The sequence below is a fragment of the Nansenia antarctica genome, assembly GCF_963989245.1.
Source record: "Nansenia antarctica genome assembly, chromosome: 20".
In the NCBI taxonomy this organism is placed as follows: Eukaryota; Metazoa; Chordata; class Actinopteri; order Argentiniformes; family Microstomatidae; genus Nansenia; species Nansenia antarctica.
The window spans coordinates 13,638,211-13,662,257 of record NC_137693.1 but is presented as its reverse complement, the minus strand read 5'-3'; the positions used below and the strand labels follow the sequence as shown (position 1 = coordinate 13,662,257).

General features: G+C 43.3%; 3 protein-coding genes across 3 annotated transcripts in view; all 3 read right to left on the bottom strand.

The window, feature by feature from the left end:
* cxadr (CXADR Ig-like cell adhesion molecule) overlaps positions 1-12,469 on the bottom strand; it is a 72,692-nt gene extending 60,223 nt beyond the window's left edge. The window contains exon 1 of the mRNA XM_080549745.1: positions 12,340-12,469. Coding sequence (XP_080405871.1) covers positions 12,340-12,391 — 52 coding nt within the window. The 5' untranslated portion in view covers positions 12,392-12,469. The remainder of the gene's footprint in view (positions 1-12,339) is intronic.
* Positions 12,470-13,345: 876 nt separating this feature from the next.
* On the bottom strand, positions 13,346-16,525 carry btg3 (B-cell translocation gene 3; the record flags this gene model as incomplete). The annotated part of the gene is made up of 4 exons (XM_080549651.1): positions 13,346-13,546; positions 13,656-13,860; positions 15,868-16,005; positions 16,353-16,525. 4 exons carry the CDS (start codon positions 16,523-16,525, stop codon positions 13,346-13,348), a joined length of 717 nt encoding a protein of 238 aa, XP_080405777.1.
* A 3,872-nt stretch (positions 16,526-20,397) lies between these two features.
* Positions 20,398-24,047, bottom strand: part of cUnh21orf91 (chromosome Un C21orf91 homolog) — a 37,651-nt gene continuing 34,001 nt past the window's right edge. Inside the window, exons 3-5 of the mRNA XM_080550132.1 lie at positions 21,589-22,080; positions 20,961-21,023; positions 20,398-20,604 (exon numbers count right to left, since the gene is read on the bottom strand). Coding sequence (XP_080406258.1) covers positions 20,435-20,604; positions 20,961-21,023; positions 21,589-22,080 — 725 coding nt within the window. The 3' untranslated portion in view covers positions 20,398-20,434. The remainder of the gene's footprint in view (positions 20,605-20,960; positions 21,024-21,588; positions 22,081-24,047) is intronic.

Here is a 24,047-nt window from a genome sequence, read left to right as displayed (position 1 = left end):
TCTCTTCACTTAGATAGTCATTGTAAATGGCATTTTGACTAGGAGTGCCCACATTTTGCACCCCACTGTAGACAAGAGCATGGGCATGCAGAAGCACTAACAGAGTTTTATCAATGTTCATGTAACATTTTGATAAAACTGTATCACTCTGAACCTGACAATCTAGAAACAATGTTGTTCAACACGTAAACAGCTATCATGTTGTTGACCTTGGCCATTTTCAACAATTCAATTCAATCTAAAATGATGAACATTCACAAAAACATTCATAAAGAACATGCCTCTAACCCTTTTAGAGTGATACATTGAGTCTACTCAGGGGATATCTAATAAGTGCCCTTTGTTTATTGCTGGGCATTTTTACCATAATATTGTTATTTGCATGTTTCAATGGCAACTCTCTGAATTCAATACCATGTTTTGACATCAATGAACATTTGGTCCTTGGCACAGTGCATTGCAATATGCATGTCTTGCACCATGAGCTGCACAAGATATAGACTAACTACTTGTCTGACGTAAATTTCCTCAGGCTAATTCACAATTCCCACATTATACAGAGTTTGGACTTTAAGGAGACGTTATGCTACCTGATAAATGTCAATTATGCTTCAACATTGTGATACATGCTGGTACACAGTACATTAGTAATTGTATAAGAGTAATGGAGATGAGGAAAACATTGAGATAAGTTGTTTACCAAAATGTGTACAATTCATAGTACAATATACAATGATGTTACTAGAGTAGCCTAATTACAGTGTTACTACAGATCAGTGTTGCCACAGTTACTTTGAAAAAGTATTCTGATTACTGATTACTGATTACTCCTTTAAAAAGTAATCTAGTTACTTTACTGATTACTTGATTTTAAAAGTAACTAAGTTAGATTACTAGTTACTTTTTTAGTTACTATTGGCAGCTGCCTAGGCACGCGACCCCCCCCCCGCAACATAAAAATGAAAACTGGTTTTGCCAAAACTCACTTTATTTTAACAGTAACTTAAATTACATAATTAAACTTTAAACAATAACTTAAAACAACAAAATAAAGAGTCTTTCTTTGCCTCACCCAACATAAATACTTGTTTTTAAACAATAAAATAAATATAATCTTTATTTAACACAGTAACTAGCAAGGAGTGGTTTCACAAAACCTAAAACCTACCCTGACCATTCAGATATGATCCTAATATAATCCTAATCCTAAACTGGGTGAGTCTGAGTTTATCAATGAAGAGTGAACTCAGCTGTCAAGACTGGAAGGAGGCCATGAACACGCTATGGAGGCCATGAACACGCTATGGAGGCCATGAACACGCTATGAGTGAAACAGTGGAAAGGGGCGAGTAAACCAGTGGTTGTATCTCATTAACAGAAGCTTCTCAAACCTCTTGTCAGAAAGTCTGTTCCTTCTAGGCGTGAGCACCAAACCTCCCAGACTAAAGAGCCGCTCTACAGGAGCGCTAGATGGGGTTGGAGTGTTATACTTCAAGAAAATGTTCTTAATGTTTGGATACTGATTCAGAATCTGAAGCTCATGCCCTGACCTCAAGTAGTCCATGACTTCCTTTTCTGCCGAGTAGGTCTCCTCTGGCTCCGCCTCAAAAGCAAAAAAGTCCATCTCGCCTTGGTTGGCAGTCGTGGTGGGTACACTGGCAGGGCTCTGTGCTGCAGGAGCAGTTTTGCGACATTCTGCTGTGAGAAGCTCCTTTACTTGCTCCCTCCTACCTTCATCTCTCAGCCATCGGAGTTTGAATTTTGGACAACTAGCAGCTGCGAGAAGGGCATCTTTGTTGTCCAGCACACTGGCAAAACGAGTCTGGATAGCCTGAAAGATATAATTTGATATGTTTATTATTATCTAGTTGTAGCCTATAAGGTCTATTATTTATACCTTTATTTACTAATTATGTATGCAATTAGTTTGTGCAACTGACAAACTACATACTGCAGTATGGTGTGACTCTGCTCCATGTTCATGAATAGTGCAATGAAAATGTATTTATTTATCTTTAAGATGGAACAACATAGCATACCTGCACTATGGCATCTGGAAGGCCTGCAGTCATCTTGGATAGGGTGTCTTTCACAGCAAGGGTCTTCTGCATCAGGACTTCAAGTGTGGGCAGTAAAGTCCCATACGGACAGTCACCTTGTAGGATATCCAGTGCTATAGTTAGAGGCTTCATGACGGTACAGTACTCATGCAGGTACTGGTACTCCTGGTCTTTGAAGCACTTCACTCCCAGCTTGTTGCACAGAGTAGTCAGCTCATTCATGGGGATTTCTGCGATTCTCTTTATGGCTTCGTAAAAGGAATTCCACCTTGTGGATGTCGGTACCAGGAGCTTTCTTTTGTTAACCTCCTCCACCGTTTCTGACGCAACGGTAGATCGGCTTGCTTTCGTCCAGAGAGCTGTGCATTTTGCTGTGCTGCTCCTATACACAGCCTTGCTCTCTGGTTTGGAAGTGATGTACTTCTCCACATCACTTGTAGAAATAAGGTTGAGGGTATGTGAAGCACACCTTTGGTGCGGGGGAAGAATCAGCTGGCCATCACTATCATCCTCAGCTGATAGGATTTCTGACACATCTAAAAAAGTGACATCATCCGTGGCCTCCTCCACCGTCTCATCATCGGACTCTGTGACAGCAGGCTGATAGACTTGAAATGCCTTGACAAAGTTAGATCCATTATCTGTCACTGTTGCTACTACTTTGTTGATTAGTCCATATGAAGAGTGAATGTTTTCGATTTCTGCACCAATAACATCATACGTGTGTCTACCGCGGATTCTCCTACACGCCAATGCAGCCTTGTTGCGGTCTAATGTGGATCTACTAATCCAGTGGAGCGTTACTCCCATATAGCTCCTATTGTTAGCTGTCCAAATGTCCGCTGTAGTTGACACATAGTCGACCTCGTTCAGCGCAGCCTTCAGATGTTTTTCCATCTCTGCATACTCCTTCTCCAAGTACGAAGAAAAAGATGTTCTGTGAGGTAGCTCGGCATTGGTAGTAGTGGGGATCTTGTTAATGATGGCACGGAAAGAGGGCGAGTCAACTGTGTTTATGGGCAGCATTTCCTCTACAACATACCGCCCGACCAATTTATTCAACTCTCCCACACTTACAGGTTGTGATTTTGTAGGCCTACTGAAGTCCAGCTTTTGTTGCTTGAGCGGTGTGGGACCTCCCGCAGAAGTCGAGGCCGCGGTCTCTGGGACTTTCTCCGCGAGCTTGACTGTGCTGTGCTGAGATTCCAAATGTTTCTTTAAATTTGATGTTGTGGTTTTACCACAGGACAATATTTTCTTTCCAGCACAGAGTGTACAACGAACATTTATGTTCTTGTCATCCTTTGCTGACACAAACTCAAAATAATCCCTATATTTCCAGCTAATTAACGCATATCTCTGTTCTCGCTCCATTGTGTAGGCTATACGCTTCTGTTTACACTGTGCAATCAGCGTGGTGATACACGTGAGCGATTCTGCTGCACCTCGTGTTGAAAACGTGATCACTGACGTCACTCCCCAAGTCGCGAGAAAAGCAATAAATGTTTGTTTACTATCGAACATTACAAAGAAATACTGCATTTAGCCTAAGTTATGAGGTAGTAACGCAATAGTAACGCACAGTCACTTGAATAAGTAACTTTAATCCGATTACTGATTTGGAAATAGTATCGCGATAGAATACTCGTTACTGGGAAAAGTAATCAGATTAGAGTAACACGTTACTTAGTATCGCGTTACCGGCATCACTGCTACAGATATAGGGAAATCTTAATGTAAAGTGTTACCATTCCATCTCATTCTTGTACCATCACCAGGCCTGCCGTAATAAACATCCTCCTGTTGTTTCCAGCCCTGGCGTCTCTGTGGGATTACATTAGACGTGGAACTGATGTTCCTCCATACCTCACAAAGGGAAGCCAATACCATTTGTACCAGGGGATTCGCTTCACTCTCCAATTATCACACACTCAGAGTGAGCCAGCCCTGTGTGGCAATGAATTAAACATGGGCTCCATTAAGACACTTAACAGCTGGTTCCTGAGGAACTTCCATACAAGCCAGAGGAGCAGCCTTGCTGCCCCTTTGTGCATTTCCATTAAAAATTGAACATTTGTGATTAAGGAGGTCATACAGCAATACACCTGTCCTCCTGACCATCATTAAAAAGCCAGATGCACCGCTGTTTGTAGTGCAATGCCACAGCTCTTAAAAGTGACTGGGTGAGTCTGCAGTAATTGCATGAGTGTCTGGTCTGGCCCGCTGACCTTGCTGTGGTTCAGGCACTCAGTCTCTTCCAGAGTGAACACAAGCAGATATCCTGGTCATCATCCCTTATATATATCCGTCCCACTGCCCATGGTAATAAACTCTGTGATAGTGAAAGGGTGAGGGCTTGGCTCTTGAAGGTTAAGACAGTGAGGGCAGGGCAGGTGGCAGACTATTTTTAAACACCTGGGTGTGCGGCCGTTGTCAGCAAGTGGTAATGAAAAGCATTTAATGGCAGTGAAGACCCAATAAGAGCTGAAATAAAAGAGAAATCCTACTAGGATTTCCATGCTCTCCCCAAACCATCCTTGAATGTTTTAAATCAGAAATTGAAATGTAATGCTCTTTGACTTAACATAAAAGGGCCGTCTGATTTATTCATATACCCTGGGCACCACAGAGGAGGTCTTAACAAAAGGTTATATGTAAAATGTCATGAGATAGTCTGTGTGTGTTCACAGCTAAGGAGCAAATGCAATGATGCTCATGTGGAGTGTACCGAATCAAGGAAAATAAACTGCAAGACTGTGAATATTAATAGACGTCTTGGGAAACAAATCATTTTTCTATGCACACAGGGGTCATTTACATATGTATGCACGTAATTATAATATGCCTTGATTTAACATTAGACAAGATTACTTGAATCCCAACGCCACGGGGCAGGAGTAGAGGGAGGCTTGACTCAAGGAAGAGTAGGTTTACAGTCTGTGCATATTTGCCTTCCCCCCTGAGCATGCTAGCTGTCGACAATGCACAATGTTTCTCAATTAGATAAAGGCGCTAAAAATGGCTGCTTCAACAGCTGCTTCAACTCCCCTCTAAATCCAGCCCCACCTTCTGCCTATGCTGCTTATTTTCTGAGCCATAATATTTTTCAAGATTAGACTCGCAATTAACTCTAATGTTCTTAGCGGAGGGGGAAGGGGGCTTAATGGCTGAGGACACAGAGTATTATCATATTCTGATAATTCCCATGCTTTGTATAAGACAATGTGTAGACAAGTTAACAACAGGACAATCACATAAACATTTATTACACTGTATTTACAAAGACTACCTATGCTGAGTTATCGTGACAACTACATGCGAACGGATTCATATAGCTAGACTTGCTTTGAACATACACCCCAGGCTTTCACACTGAATAGAAGGAGGAGGTTTATTTGGAAAGGTGTGATCCCGGTCTTTTCTTCCAAACATATAATAATTCTGCCCATTGTAAAATAAATTCTCTAGGAGTCGCCAACGTGTAGAGAATTGAGACCTTGATGGCCGTCAGGAAGCAAACACCTGCAGAAGCAGCACCCAGGGGACAGGCCTGTCACACTGTGTAGTGTACCGTCACACCGTATGGCTGTCTCACATGCACAGAGGAGAAGGTGGGGCCCAGTATTACAACGGTAGAGTATGTTACACTACTGTGATCATGGAAATAATAATAGTTCATGTAGCCTACTAAATCAATGGATAGCATCATCTGAGAATCCACTGCACTTCATTTCAGGAGGGCCTGGGCCTTAATGAGCAGGAAAGGACTGTGGCCACCATGAAAGGAAAAGAGGCTCCAAAATCACACAATCCACTAAGCCTGCTTAGCACCTGCAGTATGTTTCAAAAATAAAGACTGTCCAATCCAGTCCTGATCCTTCTTGAATGAAGACACTTTACCCAAACTGATGTGTACATCAAAATCTTCAGTGGGGCACCATTCCCTTTGTTAGGATCAAACAAATTCTACCAAATCATCTCTCATTGTGTCAGTGTGACAGCTACAGCCCTCGTTTTGCTTCTCTCTTAGGCAAAACAGCACAACATGCATTGCCTTCTGGTTTGCTGTCTTCTCCTCCGGTGAACAGTGAACAACAACAATCTGGAAAGGCTTATGTTCATCATGTTCCCTCAGCTATTTAATGGCATGTCTTTCAAGTTTTGGATCTATTGAGTAATTTACTCAAGTTCTGCCAAGGGTAGAACAAGAAGCAGACTAAGGCTTTAGAACCCGGTACGGTACACTGTCTTTGGAATCTTTCCATTGGCTGTAAATCCATGCTTCAACTTTGGAGAAAAAGCCCCTTATTAAGAAATAACACGCACAGCAGATAACAAAAATTGGCCTAAATTTGGCTAGGAAATCCCTTGCATCGTCATACAAGATAAAAAAAAAAATCCTTGGGCTTTAAGTCATTCATCTGCCGGGGCAGGTGTCTCTTTGTGTAATAAATATTTAAAAATATGAATTTGAGAGATCCTATTTCAGTCCCAGTTAACAGTTTATCCATCACACTGAGACCATTATTCCTCATTACGAGCGGAGGACGTTTCAGGGCCATGCCTATCTGTGCATCGAGTGGCCCGGTGACAGATGTGCTGGGGTGTTTATGGTCTCTACAGAGCGATGCCCTGGTGACGGTCGATGGGACCAGAGAGAGTAGGGAGGATCAGTAACACAATGACCTTGCTTTTACAGATGGGTTACACACAAAGACATACCATTCTCTCTACCTGTTCCAATCAATAGTCTACCAACCTTTAATGCCACCTCTGAACATCCAATACATGCCAATCCAACTCTATTCACACATTAAACACATTATCTATCCACACATTAAAAACATCTTCAATTTTAAAGTGTTGACAATGGTACGGATATCTATTAAAAACTGACAATATCATGTTGAATCCAGCCAATTATAAGCTACCCTTGTTGGAACATGGATACTTGTTCGGGTAGTAAACTAGCCAACCAACTCTTCATAGGAGTTCGATATTTGCCAGTAGTTCATCAGAAGTTTCTACACCTACCTACAACATCTGTTAATATAAAATAGAACATTCATGACCTGTGGGTTCAACCAAAGGGTTACCAATATCTCCTCCCCATATAGTGCTTTGGCAGCAGGCCGAGCAGCAGCCAAGTTATTACTCCCAGTACCTGTGAATAGGAGATGAACTCTGAATACAGAGTGGGCTCTCTGCTGTAAACTGGGCTTAAAAACAAGAGCTACTATTCATCATTATCACTGGCTCTAATGGAATGCAATCGGCACGCCTTAATGGTCTACTCACTCTCTAAATTGAAAATGAAAGGAAGAAATAAAAAAGGGAGGGGTGGATGAGTGTATTGGGTTAAGGGCCAGGATCTGTGTTTCACACTGCCAGATGATGGAACAGGAGCGGACACAGGGCCTGTACGACACCGGCATGTTAAAATATTTAAGGCCTGGGCTCTGAATATTCATGCACCGTCCTCCTCATCGTCAGATTGTGGAGGACACAGCCGTGTCCCTAGAGTGTAATCCGATTCTACATGTTCTTGCTGTATTTCCAAGGACGGGGCTCCAGGCAGAGTGGGGTGGATGTCGGGTTGGAGGTGAAGCTGCTGCCGGAGTTTGTTTCAGTGAGAGGGGGCAAGTGGAGGGTTGGGACAGCTCTGTCACGAGAACTGAATGTGAAACCATGACCTCCAGCCAAAGCTGTCTACATTGGGCCAATGACAATTGCTCAGGTTGAACAGTTCAGGCCTCCTACCATCTCTCTGGTTTTGCGTTACTTTGTGTCACCATTATTCCAAAGGCCCACTAAAATGTCAGTCTATGAATAGTGATGCTCCGATCTGATCGGCGCCGATCGGTATCGGCCGATATGGCCTTGATCGGTTTTGATCGGAGTTCTCAAAACGGCCGATCAAACATGACCGATCAGTTTACAAAATGGCGTCGCCAGTCTGGAAATATTACAGTGTCGGAAAGAGACAACAAATATGCCGTTTGTAATGTCTGCTCAAAAGAAATACCTCGGGGAGGAACGCACGCAAGGTCTTTCAATACCACGAATATCATACGGCATTTGCTGCGTTCGTCGATTCGCTCAGAGAGCGCCGAAGCGCACACTGGGCTCGACGTCATAAAGGGACCGAGTGCTTTGATTGGACGAGAGGCGTTCCACGAGTGCTGGTCAGAGTTCCAGCGCGACTTCACGAGCGTAGTGTAGGTAGTGTTCACCGACGTCATGTGACCCCGCGAGCAGGAAGTCACTTGGCCCATAGCAACAACAACTATTAGCGCGTGAGTTTTAGGTCTTCCTCTGTGCACCTTGCACAAGTGTAGATAGCGAGCGACTTTTCAGCAGCAGGACATATTTTAGATGATAAGAGGAACAGGCTGAGTGCCAAAAACGCTGAGATGCTTGTATTTCTCAAGGCTAATCTGCCAGTGATGCTGCTTAATCAGAAGTAAGGTTTGAGTCTGAAATCTCCTTAGGTGCAATGTTTTGTTTTTTTGTTTTATTGATTATTGCTGACTTGCTGTCTTATCTCCTCCTAAATATGACTTGAAACTGACTGACTTGAAACAGTATTTTATATTTGGCTATAGCCTGTTTATGTTGCAGTTTAGTTTGGGTATGTTTATTGTTCCTCAGGAAAGCTACAGTTACAGTATAAGCTCCAAGTCCTCTAAGAGCCCCTAGTTCCTCTCATTCGAGTGGAATGTTGCACATTTGATGTGACAGTGTACATTTGATTTATTATGATTTTTATTTTCACATTTTATTTGTTTTTCCTGAAGTAAGCTACAGGTGGTTGTGAATTCAATAAAACAGATGGTCATCAATTCATGATACTTTCTCATCTCCTAATTTCATTTAAATACTTAATATACAATGTCAATGGTGTTAAGAATAATTTAAAACATAAATAATGCTACACAATAAATAGAATGTTTCAATTGCCATTTTCGACGCTGTGATCGGTGATCGGTGATCGGTGATATCGGATAGGCAGATCACTGATTCCAGTGATCGGTGATCTGTGATCGGCACCAAAAACCCTGATCGGAGCATCTCTATCTATGAACGTACAATCTATTCCCTAACAGACTCCATTAAAATAGGCCTAAATCTCACTTTTTCTCAGATATTGGAAAAGAAAACCAGGTTGACCGGTTGAAACCCCATACTGGTTTTGAGATAAGAGTATGATATGCTTTTGTGCCAAAACTGGAAAGGGTGAGTGAGAACAGAAGAACTTCACCCTGGCAGTGAACAATAACCAAGACATAAGATCAGGCACAAAATGTTGTTTATTTCTGACAATCAAAACAAGACAACACAATTTTCATAGGATTGACTCTACAGTCCATTCAGACCTTTGGAAGGGAGGGAGGAGCTTCATTTACACAAACACACCCAATCACATTCCAAGGATCTGTGTGCCTGTTTTCAAAAGGTATCCTAGCAACAAGCACCCGGCAGGGGCCTTGGTGTGCAGGCTTATCAAGTAACGACATCCTGGGCCTGCTGTGGGTTTCTCTGCGTTTACCTTTCACCAGGTCACCGGCTTCACTCATCACTGACCCAATCAGACAGGGGGAGAGGTTTGACCCAATCAGACAGGGGGAGAGGTTTGACCCAATCAGACAGGGGGAGAGGTTTGACCCAATCAGACAGGGGGAGAGGTTTGACCCAATCAGACAGGGGGAGAGGTTTGACCCAATCAGACAGGGGGAGAGGTTTGACCCAATCAGACAGGGGGAGAGGTTTGACCCAATCAGACAGGGGGAGAGGTTTGACCCAATCAGACAGGGGGAGAGGTTTGGGGGTGGGCAGAATACTTGAGACATAGAACATCTGGTCACATTTCAGGGAAAATAACCAGCCAGGGTCACAACTAAAACAAACACAGTCAAAGTGCTGACTGGCTGCCGATGTCTAGTGGCGTTTGCTTAATGTTGCCTGGACTGGACAGGGCTGCCACAGACTATGGGCAAGATATCACGACTGGAATGCATCTGAAATGGACAAACGCAGAGAGTCTGGGACAAGGGCTTGACAAGCCGTGTACAGAGAAACATCTTCCTGAAAAGGCTGACTTATTGCCTATTTTCTATTCATTTGTTTCAGTAGGCAACAATGTATAATGGGTTTAAGAAATTAATACATGTCCAGCAAAATGTTCAATGACCAGCTGAGCTCTACAGAAATTACATTAAATATTGTGAAATGAACTATAATGTTTAGGATAAATATTCTTAATAATAAGTAAGTTGTGTAACATACCCCATGAGGTTTATGGAATTCAAATGATAGTGTAGCCTATATAAATGCCCTAGTTGCTTTAAATCCCCATTTTGGAGAGGTTGCATAGGCCTCATTGTTGGACCCTGTGCCATGTCAGATGAATGCCACTATATGTCCCCTAAAAACACCATGCTTGTCTACTGAAGTGGGACAGCACCCAAATGCCAAGCCCCATAATGCCATTATGATGGTAATGACCCTTTACAAGTAGTCTACACAGCAATGTGTAGCATGGGAGGTAAACAAACCGTTAAACATTACCCTCACAGTCCCTGCTTTAACATAGCAGGGACAGATGTGCATGTGGAAACAAATAACTGAATTATTTCACAGGTTTATCAGTAAGTTAACCACTGAACTGGAAAGTCATTGCCCTGACCATGACTCAGCAATTCCTCTTCAACAACTCAGAGAACATTTGAGCTTCAGCACAGGCTGATATTGACAGAAACACTTTACCTGACATAGTTTCATTAAATGGTGGGAGGGGGGAGGGGCTGGTTTCAGTGGAAATTCCAGGAGAGTGAGTGTCCCGCACATGTGCGCATGCACGCACGCGCGCGCACACACACGCACACACACACACACACACACACACACACACACACACACACACACACAGAAGTGCTAAATTACCCTCAAGCAATAAGGGATGGCATACTGTAAAGGGCACGTCACTCTAAATGACAAACGTTTTAGTTGTATTGTTCTCTTTTAAAGGTAATCAATGCCTACCAAATGCATCTGCATTGCCCTGCTGATAATTGTGGGCAATTTCAATCTTGTTCAGTGTCAAGACTCAAGACAGCCAAAACTGCTTCCAGGACTTCCCACAAGCAGACCAGATAGTGCAAACACCCTTTAACCCTTTAACCCTTTAACCACAACCATGCTTTTGACATGTCCGTTGAGGACAGGCAGGATCACTTTTCAACTTCTCTGTGAGCTGGACTGTGATGTTCAGAGCTGGACTGTGATGCTCAGAGTGACTGTTGGTCCTCAACCATCCTACATTAAAACAAAGCCACCTACAATGTGGATTTGATGGCTAAAGGTTTTCTGATATGCCTGGTAACCAATACCAGTGTGTTAGTGTGGCTAAGAGTGATGAGAATCTAGTTCTTTTTACTCAACATAAAAAGAAAACACCGCGCGGCACATTAACATCATATTCCAGTGCCATAAATCCGCTCGAATACGAGTTAACGTGATTAAGATTAATTTCTGGCTGGTTTACAAACCACCTCTACTTAACACCTCCGGACTCCTGCCTTGACCCTTACAGGTTATTAGATTTCATTCCTCAATTCAGTCAACAAGCTCATTATTTGGGGGCAATATGTATTGTGTTTGATAACTAGCTATGTACCAATTGCAAAACAAAAACAGAATGTTCAAACATTATTTACAACGTGACATCGGACACTCGATGTTGAATCTGTTCAGACTGCCTTCTCATGTCAAAGGTAGGCCTGTGATTTCATAATACAACATTACAACACAATACAAACATGTCTAATCATTTAACAACAAACAAACAAAACACCTACAATAACCCTACCTGAATAACGGTGTTACTCAATTCGGGAACCCAAAATCAATCTGGACTGGACCTGACAGACCTGACAGTGATGGATATATAGATATATCACAGTGATAGATAACTTATCTGGCTAGTCAGCGTACCTACATAGAGAACACATAGGTACTTCTAGGTGAGAACAGAGGAAAGGACCCTTAGTTACAATAATCCTACATCAATTATATTAGATTTCATTCCTCAATTCAGCCAACAAGCTCATTATTCAGCCAACAACCTCGTTATTTGGGGGCAAGTGGCAAACTTTTCTTTGTAGCATGTTGCTGTGGTAAGGGTAAGGGTTAGCCAGCCCAGTCCAGTGTTACTCCATGACGCTCCCGCTTTAATGAAATGTTTAAAAGGTTAAAAGTAACTGGTAGTCTACAAACTTACCTGCGATAAGACTTATCAATACACAGCAAAGGTGTGATATCGTCAAATCCATTCCTTGTAGATTCCGAGACTTTTTCTTCGAAACTCGGCGAACAGAAGTTGTGTGTCGCGTCTAACAGCAGACTACTCATCCAAACTCTCCTTCAGCCTCGGCAGGTGCACAGAGGGAGGGAGCGCTGGAGTCTAGACACGTGACTTCCGGAGAGTACCAATGGAATGTTTTCCAAGATGCATTCACGCCCCCTGCCGGAATGTTGGTAACATTGAATTAATGACAACCCCTCGTGTATTATACTAAAACCAAGCTATTCATGTATAAATGATATATAGTATTATTATACTATAATAATATAGCTTTGAAAGCCTTCAATTTCGAATTGAATTTGACATGTTGTAAGAGGCATCTGTATAAATGAATTGTACGAGCTAGTATGGTAATATAGCTGATTTGTTACAGTGAATAACAATAGTTAGACCACACAGTACTGAAAGTTTCTTCACAAAAAAAACATTCCTTTCACAATATAAAATATGCTTTAACCAGTTATGTGCTGTCTGTGTGTGTGCTGCATCCCCATGTGGACTATGTTCTAGGATACAAATGTGTGCAGTGGTAATAAGCACTCAAGGAATTTATGTATGCTTAAAAAACATGTTTAATGTCATTCATAATTTAAGACGTTTGTACAATTCATAATACTACACTGTGAATAAATAACATATTTGCTCACTGGTAACTTAGAATTATCCAAACAAATACAAATACAGTAGATATTTCCATGGCTCTAAAATACATAGTCTGTAAATCCAATATTCCCAATGAATTACAATTGCAGATTACTTTGCTTACATTATTACAAATGATTTAAAGTGCAAAGGGTTAATGATCTTGTCAAACAAAACAAAACAAAAACGACATACCAGTGTGGTCATTTACCACCACTGTTTTCTCTCTCTTTTTGATCCATACTGTATCTAAGATGAACTATACTGCTATAAGTGGTCCCTAACAGTGAGCCAGGTTTGGAGTGCCCCCCCAGTAGCCATGCCCCCCTCTGTAGCCAGGCTGGGCCCAGCCGTTGTGTCTGAACAGGTGGGGGGGCCTGCCTGGGGGTCTAAAGCCATAGTGAGGTCTTGGAGGACCAAATCCTTTACCTGGACCCAGATTCTTCTTAGGCGATGGATACCACAAAGCAGGGTAAGTCACCTTAGAACAACACAAAGGTTTACAATATTTCTCCAACATCATAGGAGCTGACAGCATTAAAAGAAGTTTGTATAAGAAATTGCAAATTCCATAACACATTTTCTGGTACCTGGTGTGTGTAGCGACTGTGGGGAAAGGTAGGGGTGGGACAGACTTCCCTGAGGCTGCTCTCCTCTTCAGATGAGGAACCGGAGTGGTAGTCAGACGTCACCCTCTCCACAGCACTAGTCACCTTTTTAGTGACGTTCTCTTTGTCGTCCTTATCATCACCAGTGAAACTGGCCACTGTGAATGCAGGGTTCTTCTCTCCATACCTGAGCCAGGGAGATAGAAGTAAACAAGTCTAAACTGTGATGCCTTGTATACTGTACATATCAACCATAGACTTGTGAGAGGGATTTCAAATAGAGATGCATTGATCTGATACTAGAGTATCGGTATCAGGACAATATTGGCCTAAAATGCTGGATCGGGAATCAGAGTTAAGGAACGATCTGATGCCTTGATGCAAACTGTAAAAAAAACTTGCCAAATATGTACATGAGAATTCCGGTTGTTGGAAACTGTAGGTGTAAAAGTTTGAATTCGTCATCAGCCAGAAAAGACACAAAGCTGTCATGAATCAATGATTACCCCTGACTGACGTTAAATTGACTTAGTTATGAGGATAGCATCATGTGAGTCCAACCCCTTGAGCATGACCCCACCCAAGTCACAGACAGTGTATTGGAAATGTTTAGCCTATGCACATGCCTTCTCCCCCAGCAGAGATACATTGACAGTTAGTTCACTCTGTTCCACCACAGTCGTTGCAAAGCCAACCGTTGCATTTCTCACACCGTAGGCCGACCGCTATTTATCTTTCCTCTTAGATGGAGGAAACACATACGGTGGACATTGCAACATTGCAACATTGTCTGAACAAGTGGATTGGGAGAGCTTGGCAGCATCGTAGCCTCTCAACAAAGGAGCTCGCACAAGCTCATTTCCCATGCCGACTGTCAGCTGGTTTCCCGTTATGTCAGCAGGATCTCCTGGTTGGAAGAGACGGGACGGAGACATGGGATGGAGAGAGCTAGAGGAGACATGGGATGGAGAGAGACATGGGATGGAGAGAGACATGATGGAGAGAGCTAGAGGAGACATGGGATGGAGAGAGCTAGAGGACGGAGACATGGGATGGAGAGAGACATGGGATGGAGAGAGCTAGAGGAGACATGGGATGGAGAGAGCTAGAGGAGACATGGGATGGAGAGAGCTAGAGGACGGAGACATGGGATGGAGAGAGCTAGAGGACGGAGACATGGGATGGAGAGAGCTAGAGGACGGAGACATGGGATGGAGAGAGCTAGAGGACGGAGACATGGGATGGAGAGAGCTAGAGGAGACATGGGATGGAGAGAGCTAGAGGAGACATGGGATGGAGAGAGACATGGGATGGAGAGAGCTGGAGGAGACATGGGATGGAGAGAGCTAGAGGAGACATGGGATGGAGAGAGCTAGAGGACGGAGACATGGGATGGAGAGAGCTAGAGGACGGAGACATGGGATGGAGAGAGCTAGAGGACGGAGACATGGGATGGAGAGAGCTAGAGGAGACATGGGATGGAGAGAGACATGGGATGGAGAGAGCTAGAGGAGACATGGGATGGAGAGAGCTAGAGGACGGAGACATGGGATGGAGAGAGCTAGAGGACGGAGACATGGGATGGAGAGAGCTAGAGGAGACATGGGATGGAGAGAGCTAGAGGAGACATGGGATGGAGAGAGACATGGGATGGAGAGAGCTAGAGGAGACATGAGATGGAGAGAGCTAGAGGTTCGGCGCCCATCCCTGACAGGCCTACCCCGGCCTAAATCATGGATAAATATGGATTTATCATCCATATATGAGCTGCCAACAACTCTCTAGCTCAGTATGGCAACAAGGAGCATACTTAATTATTGGTTATCATTATAGGACATTTTCATCCTTGAAAACATTTTTGAAAGTGGATGGGCCTAGTCCGGGGGGTCCAAGCGTGCCGCCATATGCCACAACAACCACCACCATGTCTGCTGTCTGGAATGACTTCACGCTTGAGACAGAAACCAGTAAAACTATGTGTTGCAAACTGTGCAAGGCGAGTGTTTTGAGGGGTGGCAGTAGCATTTCACTTTCTTTCTTCTTTTTTTTTTAAAGCCTGTTATCGGATATCGGGTACTCGATATCGGGCAGTACTCAGTACTCAGCATCGGTGTGACAACCAGAAAGAGGTATCTGTGCCTCCCTTATTTCAAATCAATAAGAGGGAAGTAAGATGGAGTGCTGAGAGGCTCACCTGCAGCACACCTCCCCAGGGTCCGTCCACAGGGTGAGCTCCCGGGGCAGGCCCAGGTCTCTGTACTGCACCCCGCTCTCCTGACAGCACCGCAGCAGCTCTGGGTCCTCTCTCTGGAGCCTGTTCACTCTGATGCACCTGCAGACGACACCACATCTACTGTACTGGTTCTGATCATACAAGGTGGTGATGACTTACTTCTCACTACATGTACGCTACTGTCCTGGACAAAAACTTGATTTTCTTAGTTATTATCCCATTTATATATAGATTTTTATCGTTTTTTTTTTTGCCTCGTATATTTTGTTATTATATTCTATCTGTCTTCTTATATGCACCCTAAACGGAGCCCCATCAGCAGAAGTATCTCACACGATTTTACTTGTATAACCGGAGTGACAAACAAACATCTTCTTCTTCTTCTTCATTATCATACATAACAGGAAGTCTTGGACAGTAGGTTAATGGTCAGGCAGGGCCAGTACCTGTGCGCCTGGCCTTTGCTGGGCTTGTCAGGGTACCAGTGACCCCTGAATTTCTCTTGCAGTGCAACAGTAAGCCTCTCCACAAAAAGCTCCACCTTCTGGGTCTCCAACTTGTCAGCTTTCTTAATAAGTCGCTTCAGGAAAAACACCACTGCCGCTATTTCTTTCTTCATATTTCACTGATGTTCTGTAACAATAGTCCAATCTCTGTAAATGTAAGAACATAGCTTTAGCCAAAGAAGCAATTAAACCAGAAACTCACAAGACATTTTCGGCTACCACTCTCAACAACATATAACATGTGCATATAACTGTGCCTCAACAGCTATGCATAGGTAGGCTATACAACACCTATGGTATGAACACCATAAATGCACATTGCTTACTTTAACTACACAGATAAAATGCTGTAATGAAATTTGTATTTGACCCCATCATAAATGTGAGACTCTCTCTACCTTAACTAGGTGAATAACGTTTTACTACTGAATGAATTTTAGTCCAAAAAATATATATATAATCTGTCATATAATCCAATGTCCGTCCCTACCTAACAACGCAAAACAAGCCAATGGGATTTGATTTATTTTCGCGCGCTGCCAAACGGCATTCCAGTCTTGGCGGGTCATCTTCGGGAAGGCCCGCGTCTCGGACACTACGGATGCGTTCGTAAATTCGCTCTGGAAATCTGATCAGCACTCAGGGAGTGCCTCTTGTCCAATCAAATTACTTGGCCCATTTATGACGTCGAACCCAGTGTGTGCTCCGGATTTACGAACGCAGCCAATATTTCCGTTAACCCATGTGACGAGCAGTGACCGTATATCCTCTTTAACATATATAACAAACTACCTGGCCAACAAGTTAGTTACTGAGCAAATCAATAATAGCTCTTCAACTCTTATCAAAGGTTTGACTTACGTTGACTGATAAGTTGATTCTGTTGTATAGCTGATTCACTTACTAGACAAATGTACTGCATCGACCCTGTTACGTTATTGTAAGTCGCTTTGAATGCATTTACATGACTTAAATGTTATTAACTTAGAAGTGGAAAGAAAACAGACGAAAGGTCTGAACGTTATAACATGTATCTGATCATGATGATGGGCAACACACAGCTCACCGGAAGACACAGCATGACATATATATTATAATCCAATCAATTCATCAAGCACATTGTTAAATAAATGTGCTCAATTATCCAAAACAATATGTGAAAAGGAGTTAGGCTACATTTACCGTGTTTGTTGTTCATCATCACCATGTGGAGTACTGTGTTGCTCCGCTCTGCTCAACGTGGCCGGGGTGACCACATTACTACGTCACTGGAATCAACAGCCCAACACAGCTGACCTTTACGAACAGATCTACAATGTATGCCGAGATGGAGATAAGGTGTATGTCATTTCAATTAAAAGGTCAAATTACAGTACGGGTTGTCAAATTCTCCACATTTGTACTTATTGTAGTTCATCATGATGATGATAAGAACATGTTTTGGTATCCAAATAAAAGTACCCACCTTTAACCACAGGAGGGCGCTCGCCCTCTATGTATCTACATGTTACATGTTATATAGAGACTGGGGGCTTCGACACAGCGGATTTGAAGACATAAAAAAGAATACCGTAATAATCGCCTCACATTAACCTGGCAAAAACCATCTAACATTAACCTCTGCTCATTTAGTTTTTTTAGATGGGGGGTACAGGAAACTGTTTAGACCAGTTCCAACTCATTTACTCAAATTAGACACATTCCAAAGAATACAGTAAATAAGTAAGAAAAATAATTTCAATTTATTGAAATATTTTAGAAAAAATACAAACCATTACGTAGAAATATTTCACATAGGCAGTAGCTCCACAAAGAAACACATCATCTAAATACAATGCAATGCAATTCACACAGCACAGTCACAGACACAGCCTTATGTATCAGTGTAAATCATGAGTCAAGTCAAATTTTGCAGAAGGGGGGTGGGGGGAGAAACTTAACAGGTATGCACACATCCCAGATACCTTGAATGATATTAACTACAGTTACCAATGGCAACCAGGCAGCTCACATGTCCTGCCAGGCAGGGGAGCAGCAGTACAGACATGTTTGAAGAGTGAACTACAAGCAACACCCCCAAGTCACATGTTCAAATGAAGACATGGAAAAATGTCAATATACATGATAAAACACACCAGAAATGTTAAGGACATAAAACTCATGCACATAATAGACATGTATCAACATAAACAAAACCAGGATAAAAGTTTGAAATTGAGTTAAAACCTTTCCTTTAAAACCCCAAAAGGGGTTAAATATACTTTATCTCTTATAAAGAGAGAGAGAGAGAGAGAGAGAGAGAGAGAGAGAGAGAGAGAGAGAGAGAGAGAGAGAGAGAGAGAGAGAGAGAGAGAGAGAGAGAGAGAGAGAGAGAGAGAGAGAAAGAGAGACTGGGAGATTCAAATAGATGAACCTAATTATAATTGAGTTCAGTATAAATTTGCAAGCTTCAGTCACTTGTCAGTCACAGCCTCAGTAACCATCTCACCACCAGAGGGCGACATATAACCATGTTCTCTAAAACACATGTTCTCTTGCAATTGCTCTGCAAATAATAATAATGGCCTCCTCTTCTTTAAAACCACTGATCTTCTGGGAAAAGTCGTCGTTATTTTCTCTTTCTACTATATGCTTAGATATCATCTACTGTAAGTCCCTGCAGATTACTGGCAATTAGAGGAGACATGGAAGAGGAGCTACTGAGCCATAGGGCAGCTTTAGTTTAGCGAAAGCTTATCCCAGAGAACACTGGATTTTTCCATTTAAAAAAATAAATAATACAAGTAAACACCAGAACACACTCAACACTCAATCACAAAACAATAACTTAACTTGAATTGGAAAGAAAAAAGAAAAGAAAAGGAAAGTTGTTTACATGAATCATTCACACAACATGTAACCTTGACAATGAAACCAGGGGACAAAAGTGTTGGACATTACAGCTAAGACAATTTTGTAGAAATACAAGTGTATCATTGAGACACACTTCAAGTTAATTTGGTATCAGTGTCTTCTATTGCATTTCACAATATCTAGTACGTTGCACAAGGCCTGTAGACCACAAGTGAAATAAATACTCAATGATATTTGCTGCCTTGAGGCAAATAAAGGCTTTGGTTTGGTGATTGACCAACATGCTAACAGAACTAGGCCTCCTCTCTCCATCAGCATCATTTCATGTCATTTGCATGTTCAACTACACGTCTCACTTAGTGCTTGACAGTCTTACCACAGACTGACCTAAAATACCTTTCCAGTTGAAATCAAGAGGACTTAAGTCTAGCAGAAAATACAGCTTGCAGCATGCCACTAACAAAAATACAAAACAAGAAAACATTTCACCGATCCAAAATTGGGGAAATAAAAGCTAATTAACTTCCAGGATGTCTTAGTAGACCTTCAGAAGAAGCTCCACCGCACTGATTAAAAAATAAAATAACTTCCTCCTCCTTTAGCAACAGTTACCACAGCAACAACATAATCAGTCAATCAAATATTTAGAGGAGCAAGGGAACAGAAATGTTCAGAAGCCTATCACACTAACTAGTCAATGTTTACTGGGAAGAAAAGGGAAAAGAACAGCATTATGATAACCCATCAAATGAAAATGTAAATATTGGTGAAAAACAAAAAACACAGGAACTGCAGCTATGTATATGCAGATGAGATACTGCTCACTCTATATAAATATATATGAATAGGCATTCTTTAAAAATACTAATGTCTGCATAGAGGCAACAGGTCCACCAACAATGGGGCTCAACTAAACACAGTTCTCCATCTAGAAGTCAGTGGATCTTAAGGTCATTTTTATTGCCTTCCTCACGCCCCTTCTTCAAGTACCGCAGAAAGCACTGAGGCCTCAGAGTGGGAGCTGATGTCCATTCTTCTCCCCTCCAAGAGAAACCACACCAAGCACGTCATCATGTAGGCTAGCCTTTCAGATCACAGCGGCCCTATTCTGCCCGTGTCTTTGCCTGTGGCCATGGAGGAGGAGTGAGAGAGCCCGGGGTTCCCCTCCCTTACTCCACAGGAGTACTGCTGCTGGCCTTGACCGCCGCCCTGCTGATCTGCAGCCAGGGAAGCTTGGCACAGTTCTTGAAGAGCTGCTCGATGGCGATGTGACGCACATGGAGCTCCGACGCCAGCGAATCCTTCTCCTGCACAGCCGCCGTCAGCTCCTCAAACACTTCTGTGGAGGGGAGGCCAGAGAGGGGAGATCAATACAGCACAGGCAACTCACACACTGACACAGAAAATAGGAGGACAACACACACAGACCATCCCTTCTTCTCACAAAGACACAAAACCAACACCTCAAAGACAGCGCGGGCCAAACACCCAACAACAGTGCACTTTACACACAACACCTCCCAAGGACAGAAAGAATAATATGGAACCATCATTTACATCAGTTTATGGACAGGCAAGTGCATTCAAAATAAGAGGCCATTAAAACAAACACACAAGAGCGGTACTCTTTAAATAATTGATGGAGGGCTATAACTCCTACATCTGTTCACATAGATGACTAGTAAAGTTTCTCACTTTGGATCTGAAGCAGGAGCTGGCCGTTCAGCTGGTGCAGCTCATCCATATTCATCTGAATCACTAAAAGATAAAAACAAGAGAGTTGGTCACAAAACATGAACAATACAGCATGCGTGATAAAGACGGTGGTTCCAAACTGCCCTCCAGCACATATCTTCAGGCCCTTGTCGCATAGCAACAAACTATGTAGCGCCTGTTAAGGGTTAGTAACGTAACCAGGGATGCAAACTGGTGATGGCCCAAAAAGGTGTCAACATTTATTTTGCCATTTCTTGGCCTGACATACCACATCGTTAACCATATTAATGAGTGAGAAATGGTGGACGGCAATCTCTGGATAACAAAGATCAGAGACGAGATAGATGAGATAGGAGGAGGAGAGAAAGGGGTGCAACGCATCCCATCTGTCTCCACATCTCTCCTTTTCTAATACCCTCCCTCCCCCTTCAATGTCCCTCCACAACGTCACTCTACACAGTGGCACAGAGACCCTCTCAACCCAAGCCTTGAAGCTTTTATGAAGTGAACATATGCAGACACCCTGAGGCGTCACTCGTGCTCACTGAGGTTCCTGGGTAAAGTAGCTATCCCAGTGGTGTTAAAAGTAAAGTGAGTGTGAACTCACACTCCTCTCTGCTGTGAACCTGGTGTCTGTGCTGCGTCTGGTCTCCCCCAGGAGACTTGGTGTGGTGGTGCAGGCCCCTCCTCCCCGAGCCCCCCCACAGTCCCAGGCCCAGCTCCTCAGCGGTGTGGCACTCCAACATGCCCGTGGCGTAGTCTGGCATCCCTGCGGCTGTGCCCTGGGCCCAGCGTGGTGCGTAGCGGGGCACCTGGGCGTCCAACTGGGGCAGCAGCTTACGGTCCCCCTGCTGGCTGTAGCACAGCAGCTTGGCTCCCCGACGCCCCCCCGGGCCCTCTGAGGAGACAGAGTCTTTGTTCTGAGCGTACTGTACGATGCGGCTCAGCTTCTGGCCCAGGGCCAGTTTCATGCCCTCATAGGCACTGCGGGAAACTTTGGAGCGGGAGAGCTTCTGGTTGGCGATGAGATGGTACTTCTCAAAGCAGTCCCTGTGGCCGCGGAGAGACTTGGAGTGCAGGAGGGTGGAGGTGGATATACCTGTATGGGCAGAGACACGGAGCAGTCAGTATGTGGAGACACTTACAGTTTTCCACTTCTCAATCTGTAAGCTCTTATGACAGTGTATCCATTAAAGGACACTTCAATATCTGAGTTGGAGGACCATTTCAGGGATAACAATAGCAACATTTCATCAACAACCCACATTTTGTTCAGCTCTTCACTCTTTCAGCCACTGCAGAACTGAATGATTTCATGCCGCGGTTGCCGCATCATGGGCGGTTCTACACTGTGGCACGGGGGGGGGGGGGCAGCTGCCCCCACATGAAAATGGTTTGCCTTACCAGTTGCCCCCCTAGAGTGGGTGATGGGGGAAAGAAAAAAAAACTATATATTGGTGTCGAACGTTGATGATATTTCTCTGATGGTTCCCCTAACCAAACATTTTAAATAATTTGATTAAACATGGGGGCCGCGGCCCCCTCTCTCCCGGTCTGGATGGAACAGTCCACCATAATATTGACACTGTCAATTTGACAGACACGTGACCTGCTACCTGCTGCTCCGGTCGGATTCAACGAAAATCCGCGGTTGCATAGTGCTAGCCAGCTCTGTATCTGGTGAGTATTCCTGGTTTATGTGCCAGAGTTCAACACACAAAGCCCAAAAATAACATCAGACAATCTATCAAGCGAATCGTCACCACGATTTCAGTTGTTTGTATAGGGAGACTAAATCAGGGTTTTGTTGACAACGCTAATCAATCAGGTTGAGGTCAAGGGTTAGTGGTGACTCACCAACCCTTAACATTAATGAATTTGTGGGCCCTAGGTGAGATCTTAGCATAAGTCATTGGTGTTTTGGTTATGGAAAGGTGCGTGTTGTAATTACCTAATTGTTCTATTTTTAAGTGATATTATTAAAATCCAGAGATGTACATTGTTTGAAATTACTGGGAACATTACCGACTGTGGCTTTAATGAAAATGTTGTTATTTAAACATTAGCCATGTTTGACCTGAAACCTATTAAGTATAGGCCTATTCAATTGTAGCCTTTGATTAATTAACTTGCATAGAAATGTCTGGAATCTCTGTATTCTAAAATCTGGCTGGCTGAGGTCTTAAAGGGGCAATGTTGTATTTTAAGAAAGACAGAAGTGCAAGTAATGTAGGCTACATATAGAAAAGGCCTATGCATTATAGCTTTCAGGATGTACTGCATATTCTAGACAGGTTTAGCTACTTGATAGAGAGAGGGGATAGTGACTAAACAGTAGTTTCCCATGTTATCTCAGAGGAAAAAAATAGTCATTCTGGTCTGTTTCGGGTGTTTTGTGTCATTTCAGGAAGTAACAGAGACCCTAAGTTTAAATGCTCTATGGCAGGGGTCTTCAACCTTTTTCAACCCAAGGACCCCTTGGATGAGAGACAAACAGAACAGGGACCCAGGATGGGCAATGGATCCAGAACTGGGTGAGAGGCTGTGACTCGTACACATTCTTGTGTGTACTGTCTGTGGTTAGGTCGATCAGCTGATCTTCCTCAGCGGCTGTCATGTTTGAGCCGTCGGATGCATTGTGTTTGAATGATAACCGTATCCATGTCTTGTGCTTTCTCCAAGACTCAGTCTCAGAAAAGTACTTCTCAAATTGACTTTCGAGTGCCTCCAAGTGATCAACAATTGTGCATTTCACATCAGGCGAGGGCGCATTGAAATGCGCAGCCAGCTCTGCGCGGTTTTGGCCAACCAGAATCTCGAGGATAGCTGTGCGTAATTCAAAGACGTGCGCCAATACTGATCCACGGGAAAGCCATCTGACCTTGGCATGGTAAAGGAGCGCTTTGTGTAGCTCTCCTATTCATAGCTTTCAGTCACGTGGTTTCTTCCCTAGCAACCACCAACCTGACGGGCAACATCGCTCAACATGGCTGCCTACTATTTAGACCACCTCACTCATGAAGAACTATCAAGATACACGACGGTGATAGGAGTGGAGGATTGACA